This window comes from Varanus komodoensis, unplaced genomic scaffold (genome assembly GCF_004798865.1).
Source record: "Varanus komodoensis strain SLA01 unplaced genomic scaffold, ASM479886v1 scaffold1, whole genome shotgun sequence".
Classification (NCBI taxonomy): domain Eukaryota; kingdom Metazoa; phylum Chordata; class Lepidosauria; order Squamata; family Varanidae; genus Varanus; species Varanus komodoensis.
In genome coordinates, this window is record NW_025335268.1 from 13,935,835 (window position 1) to 13,957,450 (window position 21,616).

A 21,616-nucleotide genomic window follows, 5' to 3' on the forward strand; every position below is an offset into this window, starting at 1 on the left:
AGCAGTGAAATCCTCTGTGTTTCTAAAAATAAACAAAACCCACTGAGTTCAGTGGAATTTACTCTCAGGTAAGTGTTCACAGAACTGTGGCTGAAAAAGGCAAGAAGACACATATCTCCGTTTTTTTAAAAGAGTCCTTTTCAGTCTTTTTTTCAACAAACAAGATATCATGAGTGAAGAGTAAGAAGCAGTTTTAAGCTTGTACTAGGGCCTGAAAAATAACATTTGGGCACTACACTGGGAACAAATACACAATGAAAGGTACATACACCTGGATTTTTTACACCTGGATTATTTTTGAGGAGGAGGGGTGTACAGAGAAAGTTTGAGCCTAAGGATCTCAAGATGGTCTGGTCATAACATTCATATTCTAATATTTTATCAGCTTTTGAATGTGCTGTTACACTTGAAAGCTTAAGATGTATTCTGGTATACCTGCACAAGCTTAAGATTCCAAGGTGGATGATTAATCAGTCCTGCCTCTTCAACCTGATTTGAGACTGCTGCCTGAAGTTCAACATATGTATTGCTGTCCAGCACCAAGCCTGGAAAGAGGTCATTGATAAGACTAAGAAATAGGGGCTCATCCTCATCTACCTGAAAAAAATAAAAATTTAAAAACCATTTTAAAATTCAATTATATATACACATACTTATATAAAATGCATTGGGAGAAGCAGAAAATCTGAACATTTCATGTGCAGACATGGTTACAAATCCAGATGAAATTAAGTACAGCTGTTTTGTGAAATAAAGTGCATTAGTTGCAACAGACTGGTCCTAATGAATTCCATGACTCTTAAGCATAGCTAGTTTTCTTTGGGTTATATATACAAAAAAGTTGCTAAATTGTTGTAATCCTAAGTGTAGTTTTCTTTAAGTAACATAGCTGAAGAAGTGCTTGTTGGGAGATGCATGATTGCTATACATGGAACAGGAAGTGGGAGACAGTATTTCGAACCTGGGCCTAGTTATGTTCTTGAGTGAGGCAGCAACCGGTATTTGATTATGCTTGAAAAAAAATGTTGACTGTTTTGGAATTCTGCTTGCAGCTCAACTGTTGATACAATACAACAGAGGATGTGAGTAGGTTGAGAACTGTTTACTTCACTGTAATGGCAGTGGAAAGGCCAACAACTTTCAGCATTTTCAGAGCCTATGCATATTTATTCAGAACTGAGTCCCAGTATAGCTTACTCCCAGGTAAGCAGGTACAGAATTGTAGCCTTAGAATTGTCCTTCATATTTAATTGTGAACATACTTTAAAGCATATTGTTACAACTGCCCACTCTGTCTTTCGCCAATAAAATAAAATAAAATAAAAATCATGGGATGTCTTGATCAAAAGATTAGGGAGAAATAAAAGGAAGTACTTCACATAACACATAGCTTTCCTATGGAAGTCACTGACACAGGAAGTAGTGATAATTAGCCACCAACTTGAATGGCTTTCAGAGGTGACTGGACAGATTCATAGAGAAGAAAGTTACAAATGGCTACTAGCCCCGCTGGCTATGTGCTACCCCCCTTATCAGAAGGAACATGCCTGCATTCACCAGTTACTGAAAAGCTTGGGCTGGCAAAACTGTTGCTATCTAAAGGTGGCAAACCAGCTGCTCACCCATCCAGTGAGCAGCTGGTTTGCCACTGTGTGAATAGAGTACCGGACTGGATGGACAATTCCTCTGATCAAGCATGGCTTTTCGTATGTACTTAAATTAGGGCCATGGGGGAACCTGCCTGTCAAAAATCAATCCCCAATGTTACTATTTGAACCCAAAGTTGTCTTCCATCATAGTTTTATTTAACAATCCAGTTTTTCCAAAAACTTATTTAAAGCAGGACAGAACCTACATTAATTAATGGCCTGGTCTGCATGTCATAATAACCATTAAAGTAAAGGTAAAGGTTTCCCCTTGACATTACGTCCAGTCATGCCTGACTCTAGGGGGCAGTGCTCATCTCTGTTTCCTAGCTGAGGGAGCCAGCGTTTGTCCGCAGACAGTCTCCGTGGTCATGTGGCCGGTATGACTAAACACCGAAGTACATGGAACGCTGTTACCTACCCACCAAAGTGGTACCTTTTTATCTACTTGCATTTGCATGCTTTCAAACTGCAAGGTTGGCAGGAGCTGGGACTGAGCAACAGGAACTCACCCCGTTGTGCAGATTTGAACCGGCGACCTTTCGATCAACCAGCCTAGCAGCACATCGGTTTAAACCACTGCGCCACCTGCAGTCCCATAATAACCATTAATCCTGGCTTAATATACCAGAGTGTGTATGAGTTGCCTGTACTAACATGCAGAAACTTTGTAAACCTCACTTTGTCTGAGTGAGTGGGCTAATCAGGAAGTCAGACCTAATCATAGCTTCCAATTATGTGCAAAGTAGAAACAATGGTTAAAGACTTTCAATTAAGCCAGGATTTGTAAGTCACCTTTAAACCATGGTTTGAAGTTAGATTCAAATCCTGGTTGTTTTGCAGCTTTTTGCTTGAAGGAAGAAATGAAGTAGCTTTAAAGAGTATATTCTACTCATGCCTACCCTAACTTAATATGCCAGAATTTGAAGTGTTCATTGAAGCATGGGCAAGGAACACATGCCACATATGAATTCTTAAAATAAGTTTAATTGAAAGAAAATTAGATTTCTCTTTTATTAGGAAAAATAATTTGAAACAATGATAGTCCAGCAAAAAGCCCTACAAGTCTCAGAACTATTGTATAGCAAAATCTTAAATAGATTCTTACAAGTTTAGAGAGGTTCATGTCCCGTAGCCCTCTCATGACTGTACTCATTTCACTGTCATCTGGCCTTGCTCTCTTCTGAGATCCAAGAGTCCTCAAAACTGAAAGGATATTTCTCAACCCAAAGTCATAGTGAACCTAAAAATGAATATAACAAACTTTACTTGTCTAGTAATGGATTGACTTTAGATCTCTTGCTTTCATTGTAACATGTTCAGCACTGTCAACATTTCTTAACTGTGAAAACTCAAAAGCCAAATCAGAGAAATTAAAAGAACATTCAAAGTGATCACTTATATGACTCTCTCAAGTATTTTATGTTGCCTTAGTAGGCAACAAAATCTTCTCAAGGTGACTCACAAAACAGGAGAACAATGAAAAATAACAGATTATGAAATGTGTGTAAAATAAAGAGAAATGTAAAACATACACAGCATAGATTAGTTATCTGCATAAAACATTTCACACGAATCAACATAGTATAAAATCAGACATTGCAAACATTTAGTTGAAAGCAGGTAAGAACAAACAGCCTTCAAATGCCCATTGGAAAACAATTTATGGGGACACCACTATAAAGCCTCTGTCTCTTGGATTCACCAAATTAATTGGCTTTATCACTGGGCGTCTGAGTGGAACCCTCTATGGACAATTTTAGGGTCCACACAGGTTCATATACTCATATGAAATACCTGAACACCTGGTCCCGAGCCATTTAATGCTTTAACTGTAACCATCATTACATAAAATTTAGGCTGGGAAATGTTCTAGTGAGTATCTGCTAAGAATAAGCATCATATGCTTGAGTTGCATTGTTCCCATAAGCAACTGAAAAGCTGCATCCTCCTGTGCCAGCATTTGAACCATCTTTAAAGGCAGTCTCATGCAGTGCACATTACAGTGGTCCTTTCAATAAAAAGACCGAGATATTGCAGTGTTGAAGCAGATGGTTTCTCCTTTGAATCATTAATATATTCAGAATCATAATGAGGTTTTTTAAAATATGAACAAATCAGATCCATCAAATGATACTCCTACAAGGGCTTGGTCCATTTCCTGGGGAATGCTTGCGTGACAGCTGTGGCAACCAGAAGAGATGAATTCCCATAGGTACAGACTGTTGTGATACACCCACTGCATTAAGAAATAAATTGATATTATGGAAAGCACTGAACTAGTCATCCTATCTCAGAAAAGAGATTAGTATACCAGAGCAAAAATACAGAACTGTCCTAAAATATCAGGATTACATATCTGCATATTTGCTCATAGCAATTTTGCAGAAAGGATCCGTTTTCCTCCATGAAATACAAACAAAAATGATCATGAAGGGATTTATCCATCATTTGTATAAGAAATGTCCCCAAAAGCATAACAATAACTTCAAGCCAGTAAGATCACAAATCAATTGCTCCACCCCACCCTAGATTCACATAAGCCTCCAAACCTGGAGGCTTACATGCATCCCATGGATAGTGCGAGGCCTGGCCGTGGCAATCTCCACTGCTACCATGTCTTGCTCTTGCATTTTATCCTATCATACAGTTTTGGCCATCTAGATAAAGTACCAGGGAAAGGGAGAGGAGGAGACTAGGGTGCTGACAGGAATCAGCGTGGTAGACAGCACCAGCGTTCTCCCCTCCACATGCCCATTTTCCTAATCTTCAAGGCACAATCTTGCTCTAGGAGAGGCAGACAGCATGCTTTTTCCTGCATGAACAACAAGGGAGTGAGGGTGGGGCTTGCTTGTCAGAGTCTGAGCACCAAGGCAGAGGACCTCTGTGCCAGGACTCTGAAGACCCGTATGCCCCCCGCCCCACACCAAACAAGAACAGGAGGCCTTGGGATTGTGTTACTATTAATGTGTTACTATGCTAGTTCCCCCAAATATGGTTTTTTTCCTCAAAAACCCAATTATTATCCTGAAATACTTATTAAATACTTTCTGGTAAATAAGAAATAATTTCTATCCTTGCTGTGCAGTCCAGAAATACATGGAGTGCATCAACCAAACAGTTGCTTATTTCTTATCAATGGACAAGTTCTTTCAGTATCATAACATCCAGAAAATGGACACAAAGGCAAAGAGTGAAACTGAGCTCTCTAATACCAACACCTAGTCATGGTATCAGGTCCTAAGTCTGTGCTAGGTCTGAAAGCTGGGACCTGGAGACTGACCATCACCATCATCGCTCATCAACGACGGGGACAGCAGAGGGATCAGCCTCAGCAGTTTAAGAACTTGTATGTCTGATTGCCTTTAAAGACTTTCGGGACAAGCTTGCAAGTTGATCTCAAGCAAGCAATGCTGCTTTGGCTGCCTCTTTTCTGCTGTTACTACCTTCAGCCCTTAGTTACCAAATAGTACTACAATGTTACCTGTTTAGTAAGCTGTTCCTCACAAAGTTTATAAAGGACAAAAAATTTCTGAGCCAATATGACATTATCTATAAAGCCACAGCTTGCAAGTTTCACTCTCATGATGATCTGAAACAGAGTAGTAGAGTATTGAGAATTCTATTCACTTTAGGACTTTTGGAAGAACTGCAGAAAGAACAAATCATTGTGTTTTAAAAGGTATGCACTTTGTAATTGTGTTACCTAATATACCTGGGATTAGTTACAGCAGACTGACAAACAGTACCTGTCTGTCTGGAACCATCATCGCAACAGTTCTAAATTGAATTTTCAGGTTTTCTGGAAGTTCCTGGCGACCAGCATACCCAGGATTCTACAAATATAAACACAGACAACATGCTAATTTTATACAAAGTGTTCAGAGTAACTGTGGAAATTGTAACTCAATGTGTAGTTATATCCTGCTTTAATCCAATTATGAGTGAAATCAGTATTAAGGTATCTCATCTTCATGAAATTGTGATCCAAGCAAAGAGGAGCAGGCATCATTCCTCTCTGACTGACTTCACAACTGAGAGTCTAATCAAACACAGGGTTAGATGCTCAATTACATTTAAATCAATATGGGTTTTTCTAGACAACAACTGTGGGGTATGTGTGATCAGGTTTGGCACAATGGCACTCAAGGTGCAGGTTATCCTCCCTCCTACCTGAACCATTTTTCTGATGAAAACCTTCCCCCACCTCACATTCCACCATCACCAAAGTTGTTCTTGGTACCACAAAAGCACCTTCTCTCCTGCAGCAAATAGCAGCTTTATGATAGGGGAAAGGGTTAAACTTCAGTGTCTTGATTGAGCACCCCCCACCATGCCTACCATTTTGTAAAATACAGATACATTAAAAACAGTCATGCATTTAACAAAGCATGTTCAGCCCACAGTTCCAAATGAAGAAATACCCTCTTATGCTGTTGCCATTCAAAAAAAGATTGTCACCCCACTCTAACACAGGTAGACTGCAGAAGTTTATCTGCATGGGACACTATACTGGGGAAAAAGGCAAAATCCTTCTGTGCATTCACATTCACATTGCTTGAATAAATTGACAAACACTCCCCCTAAGCCTTAAAATGAGACACTCAGTAGCACAGGCATAATTCTTGGATCCCTAATGAGTAGGGCTATTTGGAGCCAACTTCAGGACTGTTCTTGCAGCCCTTTCTGTTCAAACATCAAATCTGCCACTTCCCCACTTCACTGAAGGTAAATACTTTGTCACCACCTATATTGAACAGAGTGAAAGTTAACTGAGATCATATTTACCAAGATGAAAAACATCAGTTTAAGCATGTTTCAGATCCAGGATGAAGGGAAACTTCAGCTGAATTTTACTGCAAAGACCACTATGTCAATCAACTACCATAAAGAATAGAATGTGTATTTTCTAGACTGACTTCATATTTAATAAATGTAGCACACTACTATTTGCACTGGTGTACCCAGTCAAGCTGGGGAACAGCACAATATTTTTATCTGTAAAAGTTCTAAAGCAACATAGGCTGGGGGTGGGGGGAGAAAACTATATTGAGACAGATCTTACAAACAAGCATAGTCTTATTAGAAGACTGGCAATCTCCTTCATGAACCAAACCATTTATTTCTGGTGAGCTTGGCTACACTTACAATCTTTAAAAAGAAAAATAAGTAGTTTATTTTTTGGAAAAACGTTTGGATTTCAGTTTGGGAAGTTATTAGCTAATAATGAAATGTTACAGTAAGTATAAAATTAATGTTTGCAAATATATTGCTGTTAGACAAAGTAATTAACCACACATGTAATTTATTATTGATTTATGTGTATAACCAATGTAAGATGGATTCTTCTCTTATCAATAATTAAAGATTTATACTCTTATCTTAATAAATTTACCATTGTCAAAAAAATTCCAAACTCAGGGTTTAAATCTACAACATCTCCATCAGAGAATATGAACTGCTTTTTCCTTTCTTTTCTTGCTGTCAAAATGATATAAATTTGTTGAGCTGCTACTGACAACACCGGTAACTCAATTCTGTTAAATTCATCAAAGCATCCCCAGGAGCCAGACTGCGCAAGACCTAAAATAGGAGATGGATTTTTTCCCTTATTATATCTTTTTCATGGTTAACTTTATCATGCTTCTACAATATCTGGGCAATATTCTAGAAAGATACCCCAAGAAGAAACCCTAGATATTATACTGATGTGATAGAAAAGTGATGGTAAATCATCCGGTGGTATCACCCATTCTTAGCACTAATTTTGGGTGCATTTGTACAGAGTCTGAAAGGCATATTGGTTGCTCAGGCACAATTTAAACAGCAGATTTTAGGTTGTATACAGAATAAGGTATCATAGCATGAACTGAAGTACCAAATTAAGGCTGCCATCCTCTCCTTAGTTACCCAGAAATCAGTTCCACTGAACTTGGTAGAACTTCTAAACAAACATACAGAAGTGCACAAAAATAGTGATTTTGCCAGGTTGCAAAAGAACACACAAGGAAAAAAGTATAGAACAGAGGGAAATGGAGTATGCAGTCTCTGAACACTTTATTAACTCTCTTTTTATTAGCTGAACTCCCTTTACTGGTTGATAGCTATTAACATAGGATGTTTATGTCATAGAAACCTGATAGTCAGAGAAATTAACACCTTCTAGCTGTTTTTGAAGCTACTGCAGTGTTATGTAATACCTGGGAACATACTTTCTATTAAGACTTCAACTGTCAGCACAAAGTGCCAAAGAACAAGGGTATGCTGTTGGGTGGAAGGAAGCAGGGCTATAGCAGTGGTGATCAGATTGATATTAAATATGTCAGTGTTTGCATATCTCTAAATATGGAACAAGTGAGGCAGTGATAAGGAACATGTGGCTCTTCAGATGTTGTTGTACTCTGATTATCTCTCACCATTGGCCAACAATACTGTTGTGCAGTCCAACAACATCTGGGATGTTGCATGATCTCCAGCCCCTCATCCATTCACTAGGCACAGGCATCTGAGCCGAGGAGGTCGGCACTAAATCTCTGTGCAACTGGAAACCCTGAATATTCAAGGTTCCAGATACTAAGGAAGCTTATTTGTGTAATGCTTCCACACATACGCTTCTCTGAGTCAAATGTCTGTGTTTAAAGCATGCATATTGAGGGGCATGGCCAAGTGAAGGTGTGCATCAGGAGCTAAGTTTCCCCCTTCTCACTGTCAGAACAACAGACCATTGTTTGGCAAATGCTCTTTATTCACCAATGTGCAACCAGCAAACTATAACCAATGAAGAAAGAGTCTCTGAGCATGAACAAAGTGGGTCACTGAAGGCAAATTAGAAACTACTTCCAAGAGCCTTTCTTTTAAGTATCTCTGGGCCCCACCCCTCTAGGACTGCCCTTCTGAAACTGGGTAAGGCTCCTAGCTGTATGCAGCTCCTCCAGATGACTAGCCCTTTTCTCTTGACATCGTGGCACAGAATCAAGGGTTGCACCAGGCTAATCTAGCTCCTATGGCCTCCCCACAGCACTTGCAGACTCTGATTGTTCTCAGGGTCTGCCAGAACATCTGAAGATGGTGGCCCTAAGATAAGCTCTTTCATCTCTCTATCTGGAGGCCCATTTTGCAGGTCTCATCCTCCACATCTGAAGAGTCCATGTCACCTTGGACCTGAAACAAGCTCAAGGAACAATTGTCTTTCATTCCCAACATTGTGTGACCTCAGGGTCAGTGGTGGGACCCTATAGCCCTTGGAAGTGTGAAGGGGCTATTAAGACTGCCAAATGTGTAATCCTGTGCAGTCATACTTGGAAGCAAATCTGACTGAATTTGTGTTTTTACTTACTTACTTTTGTGTAAATATGCATAGCATTGGGCTGCCAGTATCAGGTAAGGAGAAATACAGGACTGAATAATAGTTTTGATGGATGACTGAGAAGAAAAATCTAATCAGAGTTTATAACATCACATAAGATGCAGCTGAGTGCAACATGAGATTAAAATATAGTTGCAGAATATGATGCTTTTCCTCACCAAACATTTATAATTACAAACAGTAACCTGTTTTATAATTACAAATGTAATGCTCTAGTTATTATCATGACTTAGGGGAAATTTCATTTTTAAAATGGTCATAACTCTGGGACTTGTGTTTAAAAGATAAGATAGAGAATATTGTAGTATATTCAACATTAAAAAATAAGGGAAAAAGTAGCTTTAGGATGTACAGCACATCATTTCAGATTCGATTAAAGTAAAGGTTTACTAATTAAGTGACCCAGTGCTATGGTCACAGACTCTTGGACTACAGTCTTATAAACATTTACCTCAGAGGACATCTTACTGAACTCCATGGGGCTCTATTCAAGACATATACAGGACTGTATTTTAGAGTTCAAATTTCAAGGGTGTGTTCACTTGACTGCAAACCAAATGGGATCTAAGTTTTTGACTCCATTTGCCAAGGTATGCATACAAGTGGTCTCTGCAGAGGTGTGTAGTGTCAATTTAATATTAGGTCCAATGTAGAGGTGACCAAAATGCTTTTGCATGGTAGTGTTCCTCATGGAGCCTGAGTACTATTTGAAATGACCATTTGTGCATTGCTGGCAAATGCAAGTTGTTGAAATGTGTGGTAGGGATCTGATGATCATAGTTCCTGGATATTCTGACATGTCCTGGGGAAAGCACTGGTGAGGTTAAATGTATAATTTATCCTAAATTGTTTTTACATATGTATGATGCAGTTGTCAAAGGACTTGCAGATATAAGTAAGATTACCACACTCTCTCCTTTTCTCTGCTTATAACTATGGAGCCTTAAGCATTTGTCCACAAACTGACTTCGACATTTACTAAACAATCATGATTCCTTACTCATGCTTATTTATGGACTTTTTAGATGACATTGTGACCCTCCAAGTTTTGCTTCTTTTTTTCCAGTGGGGGAACTCTTGGTCTATTTTCTTGTTCTGTTTTGTTTGGAATGGGGAAGGTGGGGTGCTCTATTAGAAAAGTGAAAATGGCACGGCTCCACCTTGCATATTTGAGCTGTTCTGCTATACCACAGCTCTGCAAAGACGTTATGTAATGGAAAAGCTGGAAATGATGGGATTGCAAAATTGCAGCAAAACTGCAAGAAGATACGGTGATTTGTAGCTTTTTGTAGAACAGCCCTAAATGTCTAATAACTTTGAGTGGTATGCTGAGTGCTGTTCATTTCATAGTTCATTCTCAATATGTCCAAGAAATCAAGTCTTACCTTTAAAAATTCGTCCCAGTCCTCTGAAATCCATTTGATCTGAACAGTTAAATACTACCACGTATTTCCCCAATGCTTTGCCCATGTCTTTTGTTGTTTCTGTTTTACCAGTACCAGCAGGTCCTGCTGGAGCTCCTCCCATGTTCATTCCCAAAGCCTGAGCTAAAGTAATGTAGCATCTGTGAGTAAGAATGCAAATAGTTGCAGCATACAGGTATACGTGAGGTATTCTTTCTTTACATTTTGCATTCAGTAATGCACAACCATCATGGGGCATACATACAAAATGCACTGCATACTCGGAAGCAGCAGTATCAGGCACCCACACTGGAATCTAAGATTCCCTGAGGCTGCTTGTCTTTTTGCTGATTAATTGCAAGTGTTCTGGAAGGCTTTTTTAAGCTAAGGAGTTGGAAAAAAATATTTTTACAACTGTTCTAATAAATTAATCTGTTGTTGATCCTTAAGTGAGAATTTGTTGATTTAATTGTGCCTAGAGGAGAGAATTTTTTGCTTTCTCATGAACAGGTTAGATGTTGAACTTATATGCTATATTTCTGCAATATCCTTTGGTATCCTTTTTCTTTTCTATTCTTTAAAAATATTTTAAATGAAAAAGGCTGGTATATTATTGAATAAATCCAGTCTTCTCACCTGTCTGTTAAAGGTGTTATAACCAGACGATCTGTGCATCCCAGGAACTCATTCTGATATACAAAATCAACATCAGTAATAGATACCAATGTTTGATCAAGATCTTCCTTAAAATAAAATCTGGACTGCTTCAACCACTCAAAATCAGTCACTGATTTGATATGCATTTTAACCTTTCAAAATAGAAAAAGACACAATTGGTATCAGAACTGTACAGAAGTAGAATGCATGATTTCATGTATTTAAATGATGGTGAGTTCACACTATGATAGTTAAATTTATTCTCATGGCATTTTCTATTCTCTTTCCTACTAAGAATCTTCTGTCTTAATGATGATCACATAACTTTTTAAATTAATACTGATCCCACAAGTCTTCCATTTATTCATCTGAGCATGTTAATATTGTTGTACTAATCATTACTCTGGCAAGACCTTAATAACCTACTGTATAACAGTCTGACTGAATAATATCAACCAGAATTTGTGGAAAACCTTTCAGCATAACCAACATTCAAGTCTATGCTCCAACATCAGATAGCGAAGAGCAAGAAATCAAAAACTTTTGCATATTTGCAAACCTCTCATCCAGCATCAGTTTTCTTCTTGTCAGATCTCACATCCACACACAGAGATCAGGAATACAATAGTGTGGATTATGTTGGCCTTGGTCTCCAGGGAAATATCCTTACACTTAAATGATCTTACCAAGTTCCTTAATTGCTGCACTTTTAAGTTTCAGTATTCTAATTTCTGGCTGCCATCCTTGTTAGAACTGATGACTGAGCCAAGGTAAGCATTTTTTCAATTATATTTTTCCAGTTATATTGGATTATCTGCATATCTTAAATTATTGAAGTATCTTCCCCCATTTCACACCTTAAGATCCACACAAAGGTTTTGCTAATCTATAATTTACAAAATTCTATGAGTCACTCCCTTGCTTCATTTCTCACACCTAGGCCAAATCTTCCTACAACGTTTGATTTTTTGTTTTCTACTTTGTGTTCTAGTCACCTAGGATTATCAGCCCATCTTGTTTTGGTTTGTTACCAATTTCCTCATGAAGGAGAAAGGGCTGTCTAATGACCTTTATAATGGTAGCAGGCAACAGGGTGGGCCTCCAATTTAACAGCACTTTTAGAATGTACTCCTATACAAGTTTGAAAAGGAATCCACAGTTGGCGATTGTGAATCTTCCGCATAATTTCAGCCAGGCCCAACAGGTAATCCTGAATACAGAGCATGACTTAGATATTAGCTACATTACAATTTCAGAAACTATTTCTTTGTATCTTACCAAGTCATCAAATATATCACGCTGATGGACATGAATTGTAATGAGGGTTTCAAACTTCACTCTATCAAACTTGCTAAGGTCATGTGTAGTCTGGCCGATAAGTGTATTTAGAATATCCAGAAATTTCTGATTGGTTACTGACATGATTTTCCTATCATCTTTTGCATTGGTTAATGCTTCTTCTGAATCATGTGTCCATAGCATTTGAATTCCCAGCAACCCTACCTATAAATTTCGGAAATAATGAAATATGCATATGAACATTTATCACGTGTTTCAATTCATAACAAACTGTCAAACAACTCATAGTTATAAACTATAATTTAGACTGATGAACTGATTAATAAAGGAGGTTTTGCTATGAATTTTCCTTTGTATGCAGTAAGTAAATTGGAGAGCTTCAAGGTTGGTCTTCTCCATCATCATACTTACATGCATCCAAATGTCCACAAGCAAACCTATACATTATTATAAGATTCTGACACAGGGAAACTGCTCCAAGGCAAAGCATTGTTAGAGATCAGATTATAGCCTGAAAGTAAAAGATATGAGAAAGCAAGTTGGAAAAGTTATCAAAAAGTTTCTATGAGGAAAAGCTCACAAGCATTTTAAAATAGTCTTGTGTCAAAATTTGTATTTCAGTTTTAGAAGTCTTTCCCCCATGAAAGAGGCTTTTTAGGAGGTGGGGATGGACTTATGCATTTTATAATTTCTTTTGGGTTGGGGTTTTTTTTTTTTTTAGTGGCATTTTTGAGTTTAGATTACCTTAACATTGTGAGGTATCTGGATGTGCTTGCTGTACATGTGTGTTCCCTTCTCCCTGGTTGTCTACAATTCCTGATTTGAAAAGGCTTTTATAATACATGACAGAAAGTCCACCTCCTTCTTGCAGCTTCTACTGCAAGTGGACCCTGACCATGCAAATGAATGGAATAACTTGATTGTGGATCTCCTTGTGGTTGCATTAGGTAGCAAGGTTCACAAAACTGCAGAAGATGTGTTTGTCACAGATCCCATCTTTCTGAGCCTAGTTTCTTATAAAATAGGCCCCTGTTTTGGTTGTAGGTAATATGGATTAGGACTGGGGAGACCCAAGTTCAAATCCCCTTAAGCCATAACATTCACTGGCTGACCTTGGACCAGACACTATCTTGCAATTTAACCTATTTCACAGAGTTATTTGTGAAGACAAAATGAGGGGGAGGTGGAGACAGAATCATGTATATACCTTGAGCTCTTTGGAGACTGCATAACATAAAAATTCAGTCAACAAAATAAAGTGTTTTATGCAGTTATTCAGAAAGATGAAGCCACTGTACATGCTGTTTGAAGACTTCCAATACACTGACACATCACCATGTAGCAAAGGAAGAAATTGCTGATTTTAAGGTACTTGTAGTTTGCTCTTGCTCTCCCTGTGCTACATCCTGCATCACATATTTATAATATGTACAAGATAGATTCATTACCAACTATATTCTAGCCTTAGCTGAGTTAGCAAATAACATTGAACATAAACCAGTCAATGTCAAACAATAAATATTATTCATTTCGATTTCAAGAAAGAAAACTTAGAAGTGAGTGGGCTTGTCCATTACTTATTACTAATGTATTTACTATCATGAATTCATATGATTCAGTCCAGAAAAATGTGAACATCTTGACAGGTGTTTGTTCGTCTGTTGGGATGCAAGTCTAGTTCCTCTTGGCTGAACCCCAACTACTTTTCAATCTTCTCACCTGTGCTGGAAAATGATAAAGGAAATTCAGGAGTTGGTAGCCTGGATCACTAATCTGATAATATGCTGCCCTAATTACACAATGCAGGGAAGATTGTTGCATTTTCAATAGATCCATCAGCCAAAGCTCTACAGGTCCTTTTGCATTTACTGGTGTGTCCAGCTGGAAAAAAAAGTATAAATCAGAAGGGAGCATATAGAATGCACCAACTGAGAAATAAGGAACCCTAGCATTTGTGCAACACTCCCCAGGGAACAAGGCAGACAAATTAACTTCCCAGTGAGCTTACTCCAGTTCATTGAACTTTGTGCTGCCCTTGAAGACGGTCTGAAAACTTTAGGTAATACAAAGCATGGGAGCTACAAAGCATGGGTATTATGATCATTTGACCTGTATCATACCATCTTACTAGCTCCTACCCTTTCTAGGCCAAATTCAAAGCATAGATGTTAACTTACAAAGCAATCCAGTCTTTGGCAAGTCTTGAGGGGGTACAGGATGATGCTATTTGTGCTAAGAAATTGTAATTAAAGAATCTTTCTTATGTATCCTTTTGTGCAAGCAGAGAGTAATTTTAGAATTCAAAAGTATATTAAATTAGATTTTTAAATGTAAAGTATTACAGGGATTTTTTCTCCTTCTCTTGATATGACTGCCATTATGCGATCATAATCCTTCGGATGAAATTCCACTTCATTTATATTGTCAGATAAACCAGGCAAATGTGGCTGAAAGGAAAACAAAAGAAATGATAACATAATTATCATCCTAACCAGAAAAATCCTAGATCAACAGCTGATACTGAAACACAACATAGTTCTATGCTGACCACATTGATTTACCACTGGTAATCAGTTACGCGTATTCAGCAGGAAGCTATCTGAACTTAAAAGTGATGTTTCCCAGTGAAAGCCATCATGTTGGGACCCTGAGAGTGCAGCAGTTAATATGCTAGTTTTCCTAGAATCCATCTTAAGCATGGCTATAACAATATGATTTCTTTTCCTTAGCCCTTTCAATTTAACTGGACTTACCGTGCAATCCTAGGCATGTACACTCAGAAGTAAGTCCAACTGAGTTCAATGTGACTTACTGTTGGGTAAGTATATGTAGAATTACAGTTTAAGGATGCAATTCTAGACATGTTTAGAGAGTTAAAATCCTACATTTAGGGTATGGATGTGCGGGCAGTTGTAGGACTTTTTCTCTTTTAAATGTGCATTGCATTTCCCACAAAATCACTCTGATAACAACTAAGAGAAAAAAGGCAAAGCAAATTGGCAGATCACCTGCCACTTCCAACACCTGTGGAGCTTCTGAGAAGTGTTATACCCAGGAGGCCCAAGTTACATCTCCACGTAAGACAGCTTTCTTATACAAACACAATCCTTCATGTGTTTACTGAGAAGCAAGTTCCACTGACTTTACTGATGTTCGATGGGACTTACTCTAAAAGTTATAAAATTGCAAACCAAGTATAAAAATCCCAAAATATATTTTGCAATAGTTTTCATTCCAGATGTAGAACAAATATCTCAAATGCACTGCATAAGTATACCACAAAAAGGCTCTGACTTAAAAGAGAGAGATTTGTGAGATAAAGTCTATTACCATCTTTTTGAGAAATATTCTTTTTTAAATTAAAGCTCAGTTTTAATAGTCTAGATAAAAAGTTTGCTACATGGTTTTATTTATGCTGCATTCAGAAGTGGTCTTCATTTAGTAAATACTATTTTGCAAAAGAAATTACACACATGTATATTATATATACCATATGTACCTGAATAGTGTGAGAATCACTAGCTTGACCAAGTATTTCCAGAAGAGCAGGGTCAGAGATAAAAAAGAATCTGGGAAACAACAATCTTTTCTTCTCCAAATACCTTTAATAAGAAAAGAGATTTGCTTTATTAAGAAAAACAGTATATTTTCTATAACCATATGCATTTTATCAAACGAATGCTGTACACTTAAAAGAGAGTTTCAGCTAAACAAATGCAGGCTCAGTCCTATTCAATGAACCACAGAGTAATAATCACAGGGATGCATACTGAGCTCCCAGTGTCAATGTAAGAGACTATCTTGTCAGCCAACAAAAGTATATGCCATAATGAATGTGTTCAGGTGTAGTCCATTATATGTCTAGTCCAGGGGTCAGCAACCTGCGGCTCCGGAGTCGCACGTGGCACTTGAACCCCTCTGCTGTGGCTCCATTGCTCAAAACACGCGCCGGCACAGCCGCTGATCTGCTCGAAGCTCCACTCAGGAACACAGCGCTAGCTAGTTCAGTAAATCAGCTAGTTAAGTAAATTTTATTTTATTTATTATTTATTTAAAAATTTCTATGCCGCCCCATTCGCCGAAGCCTCGGGGTGGCTTACAAAACATCAGTTAAAATATAAACACTAAAAATATAAAGCACATTAACATTATAAAATAAGTCGCCCTGGCCGAAGTAAGCAAATAATATTAGCAATTAAAATGACGTTTGAATAAAAAGGTCTTTGCCTGGTGCCGAAAAACAAATAACGACGGCGCCAGGCGGACCTCTCTGGGGAGCGCATTCCATAGATTGGGCGCCACCGCTGAGAAAGCCCTCCTCCGAGTACCTACCCTCCTAATTTCCTTCACGGAGGATTCCCGGAGAAGGGCCTCTCCCGCAGATCTCAGGGGGCGGGCGGGCATATACGGACGTAAGCGCTCCTTCAGGTAGCCAGGACCCAAGCCGTTTAAGGCTTTAAACGCAGAGCCATGGCGCAGAGCCATAGTCCCCCAGCACCACCTTCTGGAATCGGTTATTGAGGTAGGAGCGGAACCACTGCAGAACAGTGCCTCCGACCCCCAATCCCGCTAGCCTATCCAGAAGGATAGCATGGTCGATGGTATCGAAAGCCGCTGAGAGGTCCAGAAGAACCAACAGGGATGCACTCCCCCTGTCCTTCTCCCTGCACAGGTCATCGTACAGGGTGAACAAGGCAGATTCAGTACCGTACCCGGGTCTGAAGCCGGACTGAAATGGGTCCAGATAATCAGTTTCATCCAAGAGAGCTTGGAGTTGTCCCGCCACCACCCACTCCAACACCTTGCCCAGAAATGGGAGGTTGGCCACTGGTCTATAATTAGTGGCCACCTCTGGATCCAGTGATGTCTTCTTCAGGACTGGTCAAACTACCGCCTCCTTTAAAGGGGCAGGTACCCGACCCTCCTCAGAGAGGCATTAACCACTTCCAAGATCCAGATCCCAATCCCGTGCTTGGAATTATTTATTAACCAAGACGGGCAAGGGTCCAATAGGCAAGTGGTGGGACATACTTGTCCAAGCACCTTGTCCACATCATCAGGCTGCAATAACTGAAATTCATCCATTAATTTTGGACCAGACAGCAGCAATGGTATCTCCCCAGAAACCTCTGAGTCACTAGTAGAGTCTAGCTTGTGACAAATCTGAGTGTTTTTCTCCCTGAAATGCTTGGCAAAGTCGTCGCAGCGGGCCTTCGAGGGAGGAACCAGATCTTTCTTAGGACCTGGATGAACCAGGCCTTGCACCACTCGAAAAAGCTCCGCCGGATGGCATTTTGAGGAGGCAATGGAAACGGAAAAGAATTTCTTTTTCACTGCCCTCACCACCACAGCATAGGCCCGATAATGGGCACTCAAGTGTGTTCGGTCAGATTCATCCCATGATTTCCTCCACCTACGCTCTAGCCGTCTCCCAGCCTGCTTCATCACCTGCAATTCAGGTGTATACCAGGGGGACGAGTGGGCTCTGCCTGGCGGGAGAGGACGCTTAGGAGCGATCGTGTCAACAGCCCTGGTCATCTCCCCATTCCACAGTTCGACCAGAGCCTCGACAGGAGCACCAGTCCTCTGCTAAATCGCTACATTCCTCTGCTAAACAAGCTTCCTGCAGGCTCTCATGTTACACGAAACGCTGCTGAAGATTCTCTTTGTCCCTATGTAATGTCCTTCATCTGAATGTTAAAAGCTGGACGTGTCACAATTCACAGCACTTGACTGTTTATCTGCTAATCAGTCACTAAACACACCTATATATCCTGCACGGCTGCCGGATCTGCGATCTGTGGACGTGCGCCGATTTACTGAGCTCCACCACCCCCCCCCCCTTAGGCCAACCATGGATAAATCAAAGAAAAGTTTCTGAAGAAAACCAAACGTTTAATGGTACATGGGTAGATTCATTTGCTTTTACTGCTGATGAACTTATGGGGTTTGCTGTTTAATGCATGCAGCCCTTTAGCACTGACTTCGACTCTGCAGGAAGCTGTTCTCCTATTCAAAATATATGAAAGGAGTCCTACTAGTTCATAATGTAAGATTAAAAATAACAGTTTTTAGTGACTGAACAAGAGCTGCAGCTAAATCATAACGGAGATATACATAGCATTAAGGTAAAAAACGATATATGCAGTGTTATCTTCATTTTAGATGTCAAAAGGGTTTTGCGGCTCCTGGTGTTTTTTTTGTGTGGGAAACAGGTCCAAATGGCTCTTCGAGTGTTAAAGGTTGCCAACCCCTGGTCTAGTCAAAGTTTAACCCGTACATGGTTTACTCCCAGGTATGTGTGCTGAGAATTGCAAACTTAAGTCTAGATGGTGGCATAAAACCATTTATTATTTGCTGCAATAAACACAGTATTGTGGAAATATTCAGTCCCAGCTGAAGGCAAACCCAGCAGCCTGGGCCTTCTGCAAGCTGAAGCTGACACTCAGCTGTTAGTCACTGCTCTTTAGTTGTTAATCTCCTGCATCCAAGTTTCTGATGAAAAATCAGTGTTTTGTGATCATGAGTCCCCAGATACACCACCGATCTCTTGCTGGCCATGCATGTAACAAGTACATGCGACAGCCATTGTTTATTTTTTTCATTTTTAAAAATAAATACTCCAGAAACCGCTTATGGCTTTATATAATTGCAAGACAGCCTTTAGAGAAAACATAAGCAGCAGCTGCAGTTCTAAATTCCTCCATCGTCCTCATTCCTAAGAACATCGACTGAAAAATCAGAAGTAGTAAAAAATGAAATGTGGGTGTGTGGAAGCCTAGATTTATGGGAAGATTTATTGCTATTGGAAATATATATTTTCCTCCAAATATTATCTGCACTTTGAGCTGTAACTTAGTCTTGGCAATTGACTGTCTGAAGTGAATTAATTATACAAATATGTAAGAACACTTACTTTATAGACAGGAATATGGCAGTATTTCTATCTTTGCAAATTTATATGTTCTGAATATTTAAAAGCAATCAAAAAGAAAAAATCCTGGAGAATATAACTCAATATATATATGCAGGCCTAAATGCATACAGCTAAGTGTACATACTACAAATTAGTCTCCAGACTTTCATAATACCTCCCCAAATAGCCATTCCTAAAACTCTTCTCTTAAAACAACCACCTACTATAATTAAACAAATAATGTACAGTAAAATTAAAAAGCCATGTCTTAAATGCAAGAATCACATTGTAAATTTTGTACCCAGTTAGAGACTTCTGGCACACTTCCAGCTGCTCATGTAAATGTGGTAAAAGCTGTCCCATAGTTTCATCTCCAACACAGCAGTTAACTACATTGGGATTTTCATGGGCTCGTTGCATTATTTTTATCCATGATTTATCAATATTTTGAAAACGTTTTGCTTCCTAAATAGAGTAATAGGAATAGAATTAAAATCACAGGTCTTTTCCAAGTCCAGCTGCTACTTTACTATATATGAAGAGAAATCTTGACATAATCCCTGAATTCTAGATTTACCTGAGGCAACTGTTTGGCAATATCTCCTCCTACAAAAACAGCTTCAAGGTAAACCCAGAGATTTTGTACAATCAACCATTCTTCAATTATATCACTAGAGGTGCTAAGTTTGTATACCCAGTTCTGAATATCTTTTTTAAATGGTGCATTGTATCTGAAATTAGAAGACAAGAAATAAGAACAAGAAGTTCAGGAACTACATTGTTCATATGGCACATAATGGTGTCCATGGCTCCATTCTTCTCCTTCTTCCACCTTTTTGTGGGCATTCAGTTTTGAAGCTAACTGTGGTTAACTTTTACAACTGCATGGATGTTATCTCTAACTTAGTCCCAAAGAACATAATGTAACCTTTGTTATAGAAGCAGAGTTAAAAATGCTGGTGTGGCCTAACACCAGCATAAACATTGGGAGTGATCTAACACAAACCACAATTAAAAGAGAGAAAAGAGAATGGCTGCACAAGAAGTCGGTAGGATATGCTCACACTGATTTTCAAAGCAACCAACCATTATTAGGTAATTATTACTTCTGTCCCAATCAGTATTAGGTAAAGACATCTGTATTTCTAACTTTGCTTTTACATGCTTGGTAGCCCTCAGAGTGTCCTTTCTGCCACCACGGGAGAAAGTTAAATAGCTGCCATACCCAGCCCAGACTGGCGATGGAAGACTTGATCACTGTGTACCTTTGACATTATCGTCTACCCAAAGGTACTCATTTGCCTTAATACAGCAAAAGCAAGTCATGCCTAGAAGCAGGCTTCTGTACAAGGATGGTCTTTCTGGATCTTGTCTTTGTATAAACAGTGCTGTGCAAGGTAAAGGAGGCCACACAGCCACCAGGACTGCACTTAACAATGGTCTTGCTGAATTAGGCTTGCACATGTCTCTGGTGAACATATACTCATCACTGCCACCTTTGGTGGTGCGGATTATGTGTTTGGGAGGATTGAGGGACTGAATCTAGCCTCCTTTCCATTTCCTGAACAAGTGATCAGCCTAACCAAAGCTGATGATGCCAGTTTGATCAGTTGAAAGATTTCCATAAAAGTTCAAGGTTTTGGTAATTAGGTATAGGGAATAGATAAATCATCATTATCATATCATTAAACCTTGTAAAAGTACCTGTTACTCAGTAAGGAGCCGAGAACCATTAAGCTGTCCTCCATCAATGTAATAATTTCAGAAGATTCTGTTCCCTTAAGGAGCAATTCTCCTCTTCCTTTGAATACACCAAAACTTAACACCTGATTTGCCCAGCTTTCAACAACCTGAGCCAGCTTAGCTTCAATGTCCTTCTCTTTAATAGCAGATATGCAAATATCCTGCAAAGAAAGAAATACCCTTAAAAGATCCAAAATATCAAATTAAGCTTTTCAAATTGTATATACCTGCCAGGCATGTTTAAATCGGCAAAACTGCATGCACCCCACATATAGATAGATGGAAGTTGCTGTTTTTAAATTCAGAGATGACATGTGGTGTTTTAACTGCTGTTAAATATATGTTTTCACAAGCATGCATATATTTAAATTTATTTTTAGAAACATTTATATGCAGCCTTTCAGCCCCCATAAGTGTCTCATGGTGGTTTTAAAAAATAAAAGCACAATCCTGGTATAATATGCTTGCATTATAGTGTACAATTTGGTATATCTTTGAGATAGTGAAACATGCTATTAACCTCACCGTTTTCATGCCAGGAATTAAGGGATTTGAAACCAAGTTTATTAGCATAATTTCAGATAAA

General features: G+C 39.0%; 1 protein-coding gene across 2 annotated transcripts in view; it reads right to left on the reverse strand.

The window, feature by feature from the left end:
* DNAH8 (dynein axonemal heavy chain 8) overlaps positions 1 to 21,616 on the reverse strand; it is a 171,388-nt gene that overhangs the window by 70,508 nt on the left and 79,264 nt on the right. For both annotated transcript variants that reach the window (XM_044443121.1, XM_044443208.1), the window contains 14 exons: positions 20,992 to 21,191; positions 19,865 to 20,018; positions 19,589 to 19,752; positions 15,871 to 15,973; positions 14,714 to 14,818; positions 14,091 to 14,252; positions 12,351 to 12,575; positions 11,052 to 11,224; positions 10,398 to 10,576; positions 7,042 to 7,229; positions 5,396 to 5,482; positions 5,131 to 5,238; positions 2,755 to 2,889; positions 436 to 597 (listed from right to left, as the gene is read on the reverse strand). In XM_044443121.1, coding sequence (XP_044299056.1) covers positions 436 to 597; positions 2,755 to 2,889; positions 5,131 to 5,238; positions 5,396 to 5,482; positions 7,042 to 7,229; positions 10,398 to 10,576; positions 11,052 to 11,224; positions 12,351 to 12,575; positions 14,091 to 14,252; positions 14,714 to 14,818; positions 15,871 to 15,973; positions 19,589 to 19,752; positions 19,865 to 20,018; positions 20,992 to 21,191 — 2,145 coding nt within the window. The remainder of the gene's footprint in view (positions 1 to 435; positions 598 to 2,754; positions 2,890 to 5,130; positions 5,239 to 5,395; positions 5,483 to 7,041; positions 7,230 to 10,397; positions 10,577 to 11,051; positions 11,225 to 12,350; positions 12,576 to 14,090; positions 14,253 to 14,713; positions 14,819 to 15,870; positions 15,974 to 19,588; positions 19,753 to 19,864; positions 20,019 to 20,991; positions 21,192 to 21,616) is intronic.